At 44.7% G+C, this 13,254-nt stretch overlaps 1 protein-coding gene across 1 annotated transcript; it reads right to left on the reverse strand.

Annotated features, from left to right (window-relative positions):
- Nucleotides 1-3,870: 3,870 nt before the first annotated feature.
- On the reverse strand, nt 3,871-13,009 carry LOC147838029 (uncharacterized). Its single transcript, XM_087309468.1, has 2 exons — nt 11,210-13,009; nt 3,871-11,158 (listed from the first exon to the last, which is right to left on the reverse strand). Exon 2 carries the CDS (start codon nt 11,153-11,155, stop codon nt 10,580-10,582), a length of 576 nt encoding a protein of 191 aa, XP_087165594.1. The 5' UTR covers nt 11,156-11,158; nt 11,210-13,009; the 3' UTR covers nt 3,871-10,579.
- Nucleotides 13,010-13,254: the final 245 nt, after the last annotated feature.

Here is a 13,254-nt window from a genome sequence, read left to right on the forward strand (position 1 = left end):
AGCACCAAAAACCCCGCCCACTACATTCCTGCACACGGACGGACGCGATGGACGGCCATTTTGGGTGTGTAATAATCAGTCGGAAGTCTTTTAATTGCCTGTTCGGAAATATTTATCCTTTTACTCTTACATTTTGTCAATATTTGGGACAGATACTTGCTGTGGTTTATAAGTAAATGTTTGCGATAACGTTCGCCGTTTGCACAAATTAGCATATCAACATACAAACCAAACGTTGACTTAAAATGAGATTTAAATTAAAGTTAAACCTCAGCCCTGTACTAAAATGGATAGCATAATCTTCAAAATCATACTGAATTCGTTTGCTCTGGGGCATTTATTGAAATAACTAATTAAAATGGATCTTGCTTTTTATTTTCTGATCTTAATGATCATGGGATCATTATCACAATTTATTATACTGCCATCTCGTGGAAAAAAACAGTACAACCATTTCTTGTTATTAAAAGGTTGTTTACACTTTATATATTATTTATTATATATTCAATAAAATGAGGATTTATCACAACATTGCAAGTAATATGTTAAAGCTAAATACCTTTCAATAATAATAATAATTATTAAATAATAATTTTAAATTATGAAAAAATAATTTTAAATTGTGCAATAAGCATAACTTCATAGTTTGTTGTAACAATTGTAATGAGTTAAATGAACTTCGACCCAAATTAACATTTAGCTTTAAAAAAAAACAAAAAAAAAAACTAATCATCCTGAAATGACGGCACAAATAAACTATCAATTTAACACTTCATATTAATTACATTTTAAATCTACTAAAAAATTGAACCCTGTTTAATGTTTTGAGATGAATAAAATATCTAACTTTAAATTTGATTTAGTAAATAGGTTATATTTTCAAATTTAATTTATATTTCTTTTTTAAGATAATTAACCACATAAAAAACAGGTCAATATTGTCTTAGCTTTATTTTTTGTTCCATTAAAATATTTCAGCACATTACACTTTGTAAATACACTTTACCTCACCTAAAATGTCAAGAGATCATACAAGTACAAATTATAAACTGCATTCAAAGCTATTTGTTTCATATATATGGGATGCCTGAGGTTTTAAGTCTTTTCTCCAAATTACCTCAAGGTAAACCATTTTAAACAGTTCTCATGAATTCACATGCACATGAATTTCAAATGCCAACTGTTTTAACATGTAAAGAAAAAAAAATAGATTTACTACAAAAAAACTCAAGGTTTAGTAAAGCTGTTTGCACATAAATCCATATGCACATCAAATTTAAAATTCAAAAATACCTCAACAATTGTTTGTTACAAAGCAGTGTTTTTAGTCTGTTCATTCATTCATTCATTCATTTTCTTTTCGGCTTAGTCCCTTAATTAATCCGCGGTTGCCACAGTGCAATGAACCGACATCTTATCTAGCACATGTTTTACACAGCGGATGCCCATCTAGCTGCAGCCCATCTCTGGATCATCAAAAAGAATTACAGCACAGAACAGTGTCTTTATATTTATCCTCCTCCCACCGATTATCCCAAAATGCCTGCAAAAGATGACCCAGCAATTGTGTTGTTTTGACTCAGCGTCACTGAAGTACGGTGGGGGGAATGTGCAGCTTTGGTTACAGGTATAAAAGGTGGTAGTAAGAAATTTTTAAATTCAGAAAGGTCTGACTAAAGGCTGTTATGAGCATGAATTTTATTTTGATCATCTGCAAATGCAAGGAATCTGCATTTATGTTACACTATTTTCATTTCATTTTAACAAATAATATGTTGTATCCCAGTCAGCCCCTGCTGTGAGTTGATTTGACCCAAGGAGCTGGGTTGAAACTACCCAAAACTCTGAATAACCGCCAAAAATTACCCAAATGCCTCAATCCAAGATTTGGGTAGAAAAAAATGACCCAATTTTTTTTAGAGTGTGTGCATGGTAATCCTTGTGACTCGTCTAGGTAAATACGTAGTTTTAAGAATAATACGAATATAAGAATATAAAGAAAATACGAGTTATAGGAATATTAAAATGTTGGTGAATTTAGCTTGGGATGACATGATCACTTTGGCACTTGGGAGAGAGATTTTGGAGAGATTTTCAGTGACATCACATTCCAAAAATTGATTTGATTTTTAAACATTCAATTCAGGTTATTTTAAAGCAATGAATTTTCTCTCAAGCTCAGATAGTTGAAACCAGGGGTATTGCAAGACATAAAGCTCTACTGACGCATGGCCCCTCTGAACAGCACACTCACTTTTATGCTGGGTCTAGTGACACCCTCTGGTGAGTCTCTGTCTTCTGCTGCACTCTGCAAAAGACAAAGACAGCCCAACAGAGCCCTATACCTGCTGGCTGAGCTCCAGCAATGCACAAAATGTTCTACAGGAATTTTCAGAACATTTTTCCACAATGCTCTTGTGAGTCTCATTCTGCCTGTTGTGGTTCTGTTATCTACAATTTAAATAATTGCCTCAGAGAAGATATTTATCTATCAATTTGTGCCCACTACCACCTTCACCTAGAAACCATATCAGAGCCGCACTATTCTTAAAGTGACAGCATGCGATATTCCTGCTGCTGCCGACTGTTTTTATTATTAATCAATAATAAAATCAAAAATACAGTGAAGATGCTTAAAGCACAGTTTAAACATAACAGATTTAATAACTCATTTCTAATAACTTATTTCTTTTATATTTGCTATGATGACAGCACATTATATTTTACTAGACATTTTTCAAGATACTAGTATTCAGCCTAAAGTGATATTCAAAGGCTTAATTAGGGTAAATAGGCAAGTCATTGTATAACAGTACTTTCTTCTGCCGACAGTCAAACATAATTATCGCTTAAAGGGGCTAATAATATTGAGCTATTAAAATAGGTTTCAAAATAAACCTGCTTTTATTCTAGCTGAAATAAAACAAATAAGCCTTTCTCCAGAAGAAAAAAATATTATTGGAAATACAGTAAAAAAAAAAAATCCTCTGTTAAACATAATTTGGGAAACATTTATATATAAAAATAAATTCACAGGAGGATGAATAATTTTGACTTCAACTGATAATCGTTTTGAATAATCGTGATTACAATTATGACCAAAATAATCGTGATTATGATTTTTTCCATAACCGAGCAGCCCTAACCAGTGCTCTTACAAGTTCCATCCTTCTGCCTGTTGAGTGTTTATAACTTGAAAAAGAAACACCTGACACAGACATCTATCTATCTAAGCCCACCACCACCCCCTTCCTTTTGGAAGGACATCTATTTATCAATTCATCCATCCATCCGTCTGTACATCCAGGAAATGCCTAATTTGACCATCAGTTTCTAGTTATTGCTGAGGTGTGATTCCCATTTCTTCATATGCCCTAGTCTGATCTACAAAATATAAAAAATAAGACTAACAGAGTTCTATTTGCTGGCTGATCTTCAACAATAAACAAAATGTTCTCCAGTGTTCTTCAGATCCATCAAAAACGATGCTCTTAAGAGTCTCCTTCTTTTGCATGTTGTGTCCAATACCTGAAAAAGAAACACCTGCCACAAACAAGACATCTATCTATATCTAAGCCCACCTCCACCCTCTTCCTCTTGGAACAACATCTGTTGTTGATAGGTGATCATCAGTTTCTTATCATTCCTAAGATGTGTGATTCCTTAGCTTCTCCACTCCACTATGTAAAATCTATCTATCTCTCTATCTCTCTATCTCTCTATCTATCTATCTATCTATCTATCTGAAATAAATACCAAACTATCACTTAGTTTGTAAAAATAAGTATATCATTTTAAATTATGATGTACAGTACTTGTCATAACTGAGATGTGTTTCCCCGTTTCTCCACATGCTCCATGCCAGTCTGCTAAAGTAAAAGATATTTTTATTAAAAGTCTTTAATTAATTTCAATACATTTCTTTGGAAACTTATTCCATTTTTCAGTCTGTTCAAGCAGTTCTACCTGTTTGCTGAGCTCCAGGTCTTCAAGTATTTCTCCACAGCTCCCGTTGTGAGTCTCAGGGGTGTTGCTAGACGTAAAGCTCTGCTGGGGTATGCCAGGGTGAGTGCACAAGCATCACCAAGGGCATAACCTTCCAACATCCCCTAGGCCTTTTAATTATAGTTTATTCATTCATTCATTTTTGTCCACTTCCTCCAGCTCCTCCTGGTGGATCCCATGGCATTCCTAGGCAAGCCAAGAGACATAGTCCCACCAGTGTGTCCTTGATCTTTCCCGAAGCCTCCTCCCATTGGGACATGCCTGGAACACCTTCCTTGGTAGGCATCCAGGATGCATCCAAAACAGATGATCGGGCCACCTTAGCTGACTTCTCTCGATGTGGAGTAGCAGCAGCTCTACTCTGATCTCCTCCCGGGTGACAGAGCTCCTCACCCTATCTATAAGGGTGCACCCTGCCTGCCTGTGAAGGAAACTCATTTTGACTGCTTGTATCCCGAGATCTTGTCCTTTCGGTCATGATCCAAACCTTTCGGCTTAGCTCCTTTACCACAACAGACTGGTACATTGACCGCATTACTGCTACTGCTGCTCCAATCTGTCAGTCAATCTCACGTTCCATACTTCCCACACTCGTGAACAAAACCCTAATATTCTTGAACTCCTTCACCTGGGATAAGACTTTTCTTCAACCTGGAGATGGCAAACCACCTTTTTCCGGTAGATCACCATGGCCTTGGGATTGGAGGTGCTGAATCAAACTCAGCAGCAAACCACCCCAATGCATGCTGAAGTTCCATGTTCAATGAAGCCAACAGAACAATATTGTCTGCGAATTACAGAGATAAAATCCTGTGGTCCCCGAACCAGAACTCCTCCGGCCGGCCCAAGGCTGCGCTTAGAAATTCTGCCAGAAAACTTTTGAACAGATTAGGTGGAGTCCAACATGCACTAGAAACAAGTTTGAGTTATTGTTGGCAATGTGAACCAAACTCCTGCTCTGTTTATACAGGGACGAGGCAGCCCCTAACAGAGCACCTCTGACCCCATACTCCCAGAGCACCTTCCACAGAATGCCACAAGGGACATGGTCAAATGCCTTCTCCATGTCCACAAAACACGTGGACTGGTTGGGCATACTCCCATGAACCCTGAAGCACCCTGGTGAGGGTATAGAGCTGGTCCAGTATACCACGGCCTGGATGAAACTGCATTGTTTTTCCTGGATCCTAGATTCAACCATTGGCTGGATCCTCCTCTCCAGTAACCTGGCATAGACTTTCCCAGTGAGACTGAGCAGTGTGATCCCCCTATAGTTGGAACAATACCCTCTGGTCCCCCTTTTTAAAAACCAGCTAAACCAGCACCCTGGTTGCCCAGTCCAGAGGTATTGTCCCCAACCTCCATGCAATATTGTAGAGATGTGTCAGCCAAGAAAGCAGAACAATATCCAGAGACCTAAGATACACTAGGTGAATCTGATCCACCCCTGCTGCTTCAGTGACCTCAGCTTGGGTGATGGTTGAGTCCACCCCTGCATCTCCAGTCTGCTTCCTCAATGAAAGACATGCTAGTTAGGTTGAGGAGATCCATAAACTATTCTTTCCACCATCCAACAACATGCTAAGTCGAGGTCAACAACTCCCCACTTCCGCTATTAACAGTGTCGGCATGGTCCTGAGGTGCCAGATAGGTTGCCAGAATCTCTTTAAGGCCAACCAGTAGTCTTCCTTCATCTTTTCACCGAACTCCTCCCAGGCCTGGGATTTTTGCTTCTGCAACTGTTTGGGCTGCTGCATGCTTGGCCTCTTGCCAGCGGATCCAACTCACCAGCAGGTGGTGAACAGTTAACAGCTCATCAACTGATGCACTGATGGACACCCTTATGCTCAAACATGGTGTTTGTCATGGACAAACTGTTATTAGCACAAAAGTCTAATAACAGGACATCACTCGGATTCATATCGAGGATTCATATTCCTCCCAATCACGCCTCTCCAGGTATCACTGTCATTACCCACATGGGCGTTGAAGTATGAGTACCTTCCAGCACCCCTCCCAAAGACTCCAAGTAGGCAGAGTACTCTGCACTGGTGTTTGGCCTGTAGGCACAAGACCTATCCCTGACCTGAAGGCGCAGGGAGGCTGTCCTCTTGTTCACCGGGGAAAACTCCAACCCATGGAGGCTAGGTTAGGGAGCTATAAGGAAAACCACACCAGCATGCTGCCTCTCCCGGTAAGCAATTCAAAAGTAGAAGAAAGTTCAGCCCTTCTCAAAAAGTTGAGTTCCAGACCTTCAGATGTTTGTGGAGTTGAGCCCAACTATCTGTGGTCGTTACTGCTCCACCTCCCATACAAGCTAGGGCTTCTTCACTCCCAGTGAGGTGACATTCTATGTCCCAAGAGCCAGTTTCTGTGCTCGATGATCGTGTTTTTGTGGTCCTAACTTTTGACCAGCACCTGTTCCACCACGAGTTGCTCGCATATGAGCCCCAACCCCAGGCCTGGCTCCAAGGTGGGGCCCTGGCAATGGGGCCCATACTGGGCAACGCCACGGTCCTCACTGTTTTTGCTCTCATAAGGGGTTTTTGAACCTCACTAAGTCTGATCTGTCACCTAATACTTTTTTGCCTTAGAAGACCCAACCATTAGCCCCCAACAACATAACTTTTAGGATCACTCAGGCACTCCTTAACAACTTAAACAATAAGGTGGTGGTTCATGGAGGAGAATGTTGATTAATGTACACTCTTCCATGTTGTGAAATATATAAATTAATAAAATAATTGATTCTGCACAGGGACATGGTGCTCCAGCAACTCGACCAGTTTGGGCTTCAGGTCAACCAAGACAGTGTTGTCAGTGTTTCTCGCTTTCTGCGTTTCTTACTGATACTGGAGCAAAAACATGTGCTGGTCAGGGTGGACAGCATGGTAATGGTGGTGTATATCAACTATATGGGAGGTCTATACTCCATCACATTTCTCAACTTGATCCCCATCTGCTCCTCTGGAGTCACCCGTGGTTAAAATCGCTGTGTGCCATTCACATCCCAAGCGAGCTCAACTATGCAGCCAATGCACTCTCATGGTAGCTGACATCTTGAGGAGAAGGGAGACTTCACCCCAGCGCAGTAGCTGATATAGAAGCACTTCAGGGAAGCCAAGGTCAACCTTCTGATTCTCCAGAAAACACATATTGCCAGCTGTTTTATTCCTTAAATGAGGCCCCCCTCGGCATGGATGTGCTTTTTCACAGCTGGCCCCCAGGCATGTGCAAATATGCATTTCCCCCAGTAAGCCTACTCATACAGGTTCTGTGCAAGGTCAGGGAGGATGAGGAGAGGGTCTTGATAGTTGCATCTCTCTGGTCCAACTGGACCTGAGTTTCCGAACTCACACTCCTCACGATGGCCCCTCCCTGGCATATTTCCTTAAGGAAGGACCTTCTTTCTCAGAGATGGGGCACCATCTGGCGCCCACACCCAGACATCTGGAAACTCCACGTGTGGTCTATAGATGGAGCTCAGAAGACTTAGGTGACCTACCGTTGTTGGTGGTAACACCATCACTAAGGCTAGAGTACCCATTATGAGGCATGACTACGCCCATAATTAGAGCCTGTTCACTGAGTGGTGTACGTCTTGCCAAGAAGATCCCCAGATTTGCCCAATTAGTGCTGTTAACCTTTTTTCAGAATACATTGGAGCATAGGCCGTCACCCTCCACACTGAAGGTCTATGTTGCAGCCAACTCCACACATCATGAAGCGGTAGATGGCAGCACACTTGGGAAGCATAATCTAATCATCCAGTTCCTCAGAGGCTCAAGACAATGCAATTTATCCAGCCCCTCTAATTCCCTCTTGGGATCTCTCTCTAGTCATAGTGGGTCTGCACAGAGATTCGTTTGAGCCACTCGACTCATTATACTTTTAAATTCTGTCCATAAAGACCTGCTCTGCTAGTTGTGTTGGCATCGATCAAGAGGGTCAGCGATCTGGAGGCCTTTTCAGTCAGCAAATCATGGCTGGAATTCTGGCCGGCCCACTCTTATGTTATTTTGAGCAGCTCTTTATCTGTTATGGTGGTCAGCATAAAGATATTTGTTGAAGCTGGGCAACACCAATAATCTTCGAGTGGAGCTCGTTTCTTCCAAACTGCTGGGAAACCCTGGCCAATCAGGAGGAAACTGAGCTTAGTGTCAAATACACTTGCTGCACCATGCTCCCTAACATGCTTTAGTGCGCTTATTGTGCTCTGTTAAGTGAGTTCCCCATCTAATGAACCATAGAGAGTTCCCCTGAGGCCCCCAGCACCTAATTCGGCCAGTTACCTGGCCCAGTACCATGTCTGGTATCTGTGGATCTGTGCCAGCTATGCGTGAGCTCCTGTGGCGATCCCATATGCATCATTCAACCAGGCAGTGTTCCCCCTTCTCAAGCAGACCCGTGTCTTCCCTACCCACTAACCAGCTTATTGTGTGTAGCGCTCCCCCTGGATATGGCTAGCTCATATGTTCATATTAGTCTCATTTCCACTGTCGGGCCGGGCCAATCGCCCAGGAGGTTGAGCAGTGAGGCAGAATCATGTCGCATTTCCACTGTCTAGTAGCTCACAGCGCGTCATGCAAACCCCACCCCCAGAACATCCCCCGAATCAAAACGTCACACAACCCGCCCACTTCAGCAGGAATCAGGCAGATAAAGCACACCATTACATCATCACGAAACCATTGAAATGAAGACAACCATAACAAACGAATGACACGTTACTGTACAGCAGTACATTATGTGTCTATACGCACAGGCCTGTGTTTCCATTCATTATATTCGTTTAATTACCGATCGATTGTTGGCATAGAGTAGTCTCGCCACTAATGGAGAGAGCCAGCGCAGTGAGCGCGCCCATCCATAATATAAAACCAAAGAAATTTGCGGGTAATAACTCGGTATTAAATGTATTTTATAACATCCTTGTTTTGATAGACGTCGTGTTAAGTGTTTCAGCACATAATAGCAAGTAGCCTAATAAAATATTTGGAGCTATTCACTAATAAAGCTCTACATTTAAAGTTTCATTTATAAATTTTACCACATCATATAAAAACATGAACACTTGTTTGAGGACACAGAACACATTTTGTGTTTGGACTTTTCTCCAATGCGTTTAAAGCGGTGTTGCGCATGACTGAGTGACAGAAAAAAAGTAAGGCTAGATTCTGCTTTCACTCACCCCAAAAATGTTCTGTTTGCACGATTTGATCAATATCACCGTATCCAAATACTTTATAAATAATATTTTAAACCTCCTCCAGTGTTTATTGTTTTTTAAGAGAGGCCTTTGTAAAATGAAAGTTATGGCTTAAAATGGTTTAATTTACGTATTGTATATACCTACAATGTTATAGCTAGCTGTCACAATCACCAGCGATCACAACTCCTTAGATCGCTGGATCTCTCTCACAATAACTCATTGACTACTATTCCGCCATTTCTGGACTACATATTCATACATGCACTCCGGTCACACTTACACATGCTTCCTCATCTAGACTGATTACTCGCACCACCTGAGGATTGTCAGAGACTGACTGCACACACTATTTAAGCAGCACACTCACTCACATTGCCGATTCTTGTTATCTGCCACAGTGACATTACAACGCATTTCCTTTGTCTGCCTTTACCGCGTTTTGATCTTTGCCTTGTTTATTTATTTAATTCTGTTTGCTGCCTGCCTCTGACCATCTGCCTGTTAATTTGACTTCGACTCTGGTTTGCCTTCATACGTCTGTTTGCACCTGTGTTGACCATTGCTTGCCTGACCACTGAATAAACCTGCACGTGGATCCACACCTCTGTTGTCTGTCACTCCCAGTGTTACAGAAGACTCAGCCACAACATGGATCCAGCGGGTATTAAAATCATGCGTCTTCGTCAGGAAGCATGGTCTGTCGAGGAGTACGTGGAGGACTTCATTAATCTGGCACATCTAACAAAAATGAGTGAGTTATGCCTTGTGATCTTTTTTCACAGTGGACTGTCTGAGCCCCTTTATTCCAACATGCCACAACCCCCACGGGACGCTAAAATATTATATAGATCTGGCACTGGAACTCAGTGGGTCCCCCTTCATCGTGGGTGAGGTGGAGGAAACCACAAAATGTTTTTTGGAGGGGGGCAAAGGACAGCAAGACCCACCGGCAATGGGGCTTGCTGCCCCACCTAGTAATGTTATTATGCTTGGATCTCCAGTACTCCTGTCCCCTGTTCAACAGCCTAGACCTCAGCCAGCTCTCAACATGGCCGCCTCCAGCTTACAAGATGTCCACCTTCAGTCCTCCAGCTCACAAGATGGCCGTCTCCAGTCCTCCAATTCACAAGATGGCCGCCTACAGTCCTTCAGTTCACAAAATGGCTGCCTTTAGTCCTCCAGCTCACAAGATGGCCGCCTCCTGTCTGCCAGTTTACAAAATGGCTGCCTCCAGTCCTCCAGCTCACAAAGGGGTCACAACCAGCTCTCCAGCTAACAATGTGGTAAGCGCCAATCTGCCACCAGCTTACAAGATGGCTTCTTGTTCCGAGTCTGTTTCTGCCATAGTTCCTGTTCCAGTTCCTAAAATGCCATCACCTGAGCCCCTAGAATGGCCACCACCACCAGAGTTGCCAGAGCTGCTGCCACCACCAGAGCTGTTACTGCCAGAGCTGCCACTGCTACCTCCAGAGCTGCCAGATCCTCAGTCACTGCCAGAGCTGCCAGATCCCCAGACACTGCCAGAGCTGCCAGATCCTCAGTCACTGCCAGAGCTGCCAGATCCTCAGTCACTGCCAGAGCTGCCAGATCCTCAGTCACTGCCAGAGCTGCCACATTCTCCAGAGCTGCCGGATCATCAGTCACTGCCAGAGATGCCAGATCCGCTGCCACTGCTAGAGCTGCTAGAGCCACTGCTGCCAGTACTGCCAGAACCACTGCCACTGCCAGAGCCGCTGCCACTACTAGAGCTGCCAGAGCTGCTATCAGAGCCACTGCCGCCAGACCTGCCAGAGCTACCACTGCTGCCAGTACTGCCAGAACCACTGCCACTGCCAGAGCCGCTACCACTGCTAGAGCTGCTGCCAGAGCCACTACCGCCAGAACTGCCATTTGAGCTTCCTGAATGGCCGCTGCCACCTGAGCTTCCTGAATGGCCATCGCCTGAGCTTCCTGAATGGCCGCCACCACTTGAGTTACCTGAATGGCCGCCGCCTGAGCTTCCTGAATGGCCGCCGCCTGAGCTTCCTCAATGGCCGCCGCCTGAGCTTCCTCAATGGCTGCCACCGTCGCCTGAGCTTCCTGAATGGCCGCGGCTGTCACCTGAGCTTCCTGAATAGCCGCAGCCGTCGCCTAAGCTTCCTGAATGGCCGCAGCCTTCGCCTGAGCTTCCTGAATGGCCGCCGCCACCTGAGTTTCCTGAATGGCCGCAGCCTTCGCCTGAGCTTCCTGAATGGCCGCCGCCACCTGAGCTTCCTGAATGGCCGCCGCCTGAGCTTCCTCAATGGCCGCCACCATCGCCTGAGCTTCCTGAATGGCCGCAGCCGTCGCCTAAGCTTCCTGAATGGCCGCAGCCGCCGCCTGAGCTTCCTGAATGGCCGCCGCCTGAGCTTCCTCAATGGCCGCCTGAGCTTCCTCAATGGCCGCCACCATCGCCTGAGCTTCCTGAATGGCCGCGGCCGTCGCCTGAGCTTCCTGAATAGCCACCTGAGCTTCCTGAATGGCCGCCGCCCGAGTTTCCTGAATGACCGCAACCTCAGTTCCACGAATGGCAGCCAGAGCTGTGTGCCAGTGCCATGTGATTTCCCAGAGCCATGTGACCTCCCAGAGCATCCTGACCCACTGGGGTTTTAAGAACTACCAGTGCCTCCTGTACCCAGGCCTCTAGACACACTGGGGTTTGAAGAACTGCCAGTGCCTCCTGTGCCCAAGCCTCTTGACCCACTAGGGTTGAAAGAACTGCCAGTGTCTCCTGTGCCCAAGCCTCCTGACCCACTAGGGTTGAAAGAACTGCCAGTGCTTTTTAAGGCTAAGCCTAAGCCTCCCGATCCACTGGGGTTTGAAGAACTGCCAGTACCTCCTGTTTCCAAGCCTCCTGACCCACTGGGGTTTGAAGAACTGCCGGTGCCTCCTGTTCCCAAGCCTCTTGACCCACTGGGGTTGAATGAACTGCCAGAGCCTCCGTTACCTAAGCCTCCCGACCCACTGTGGGTGTTTGACCCATCCTTGCCTGCTGAAACCAAGCCCCCAGACATACCACAGCTCTACACTCCAGGCCCTCCGCAGCTTCACGCTCCAGGCCCTCCGCAGCTCCACGCTCCAGGCCCTCTGCAGCTCCCCTCTCCGGGCCCTCCGCAGCTCCACTCTCCGGGCCCTCTGCAGCTCCACTCTCCGGGCCTTCCACAGGTCCACGCTCCGGGCCCTACGTAGCTCCACGCTCCTGGTCCTCCGCAGTTCCACACCCCAGGTATGCCCCAGCTGCATGGTCCTGGCCCTCCATCCCTCCCCCTTTTCTGCCTCCGCTCCACCTCCCGCCAGAACATTATTAGGAGCGTCTGGAAGCCACTCCCTAAAGGGGGGGTTCTGTCACAATCACTAGCGATCACAACTCCTTAGATCGCTGGATCTCTCTTACAATAACTCATTGACTACAATTCCGCCATTTCTGGACTACATATTCATACTATATCTAGACTGATATCTAGACTTATCTAGACTGATTACTCGCACCACCTGAGGATTGTCAGAGACTGATTGCACACTATTTAAGCAGCACACTCACTCACATTGCAGAGTCTTGTTATCTGCCACAGTGACATTACAACGCGTTTCCTTTGTCTGCCTTTGCCGTGTTTTGATCCTTTCCTTGTTTATTTATTTAATTCTGTTTGCTGCCTGCCTCTGACCATCTGCCTGTTAATTTGACTTCGACTCTGGTTTGCCTTCATACATCTGTTTGCACCTGTGTTGACCATTGCTTGCCTGACCACTGAATAAACCTACACGTGGATCCACACCTCTGCTGTCTGTGTCACTCCCATTGTTACACAAGCTTTTGTTTGTTTTCTATTGGTTTATTTATTTAATGTTATTTTATTATATCCGATAGCTTAGGCTATTTTATCGAAATATGACACTAGTGTTTTGAGCCTCCAAAAGTGGACACGTTTGTAAAAATTTTATGTCTTTCTGTTGTATTCATATTTTGTATTATCTTCAAAAAAAAAAAAAAAGAAAGAAAGAAAAAGCCGTTCGAAGCA

Source organism: Danio rerio, chromosome 24 (genome assembly GCF_052040795.2).
Source record: "Danio rerio strain M-AB ecotype USA chromosome 24, GRCz13ab, whole genome shotgun sequence".
Classification (NCBI taxonomy): domain Eukaryota; kingdom Metazoa; phylum Chordata; class Actinopteri; order Cypriniformes; family Danionidae; genus Danio; species Danio rerio.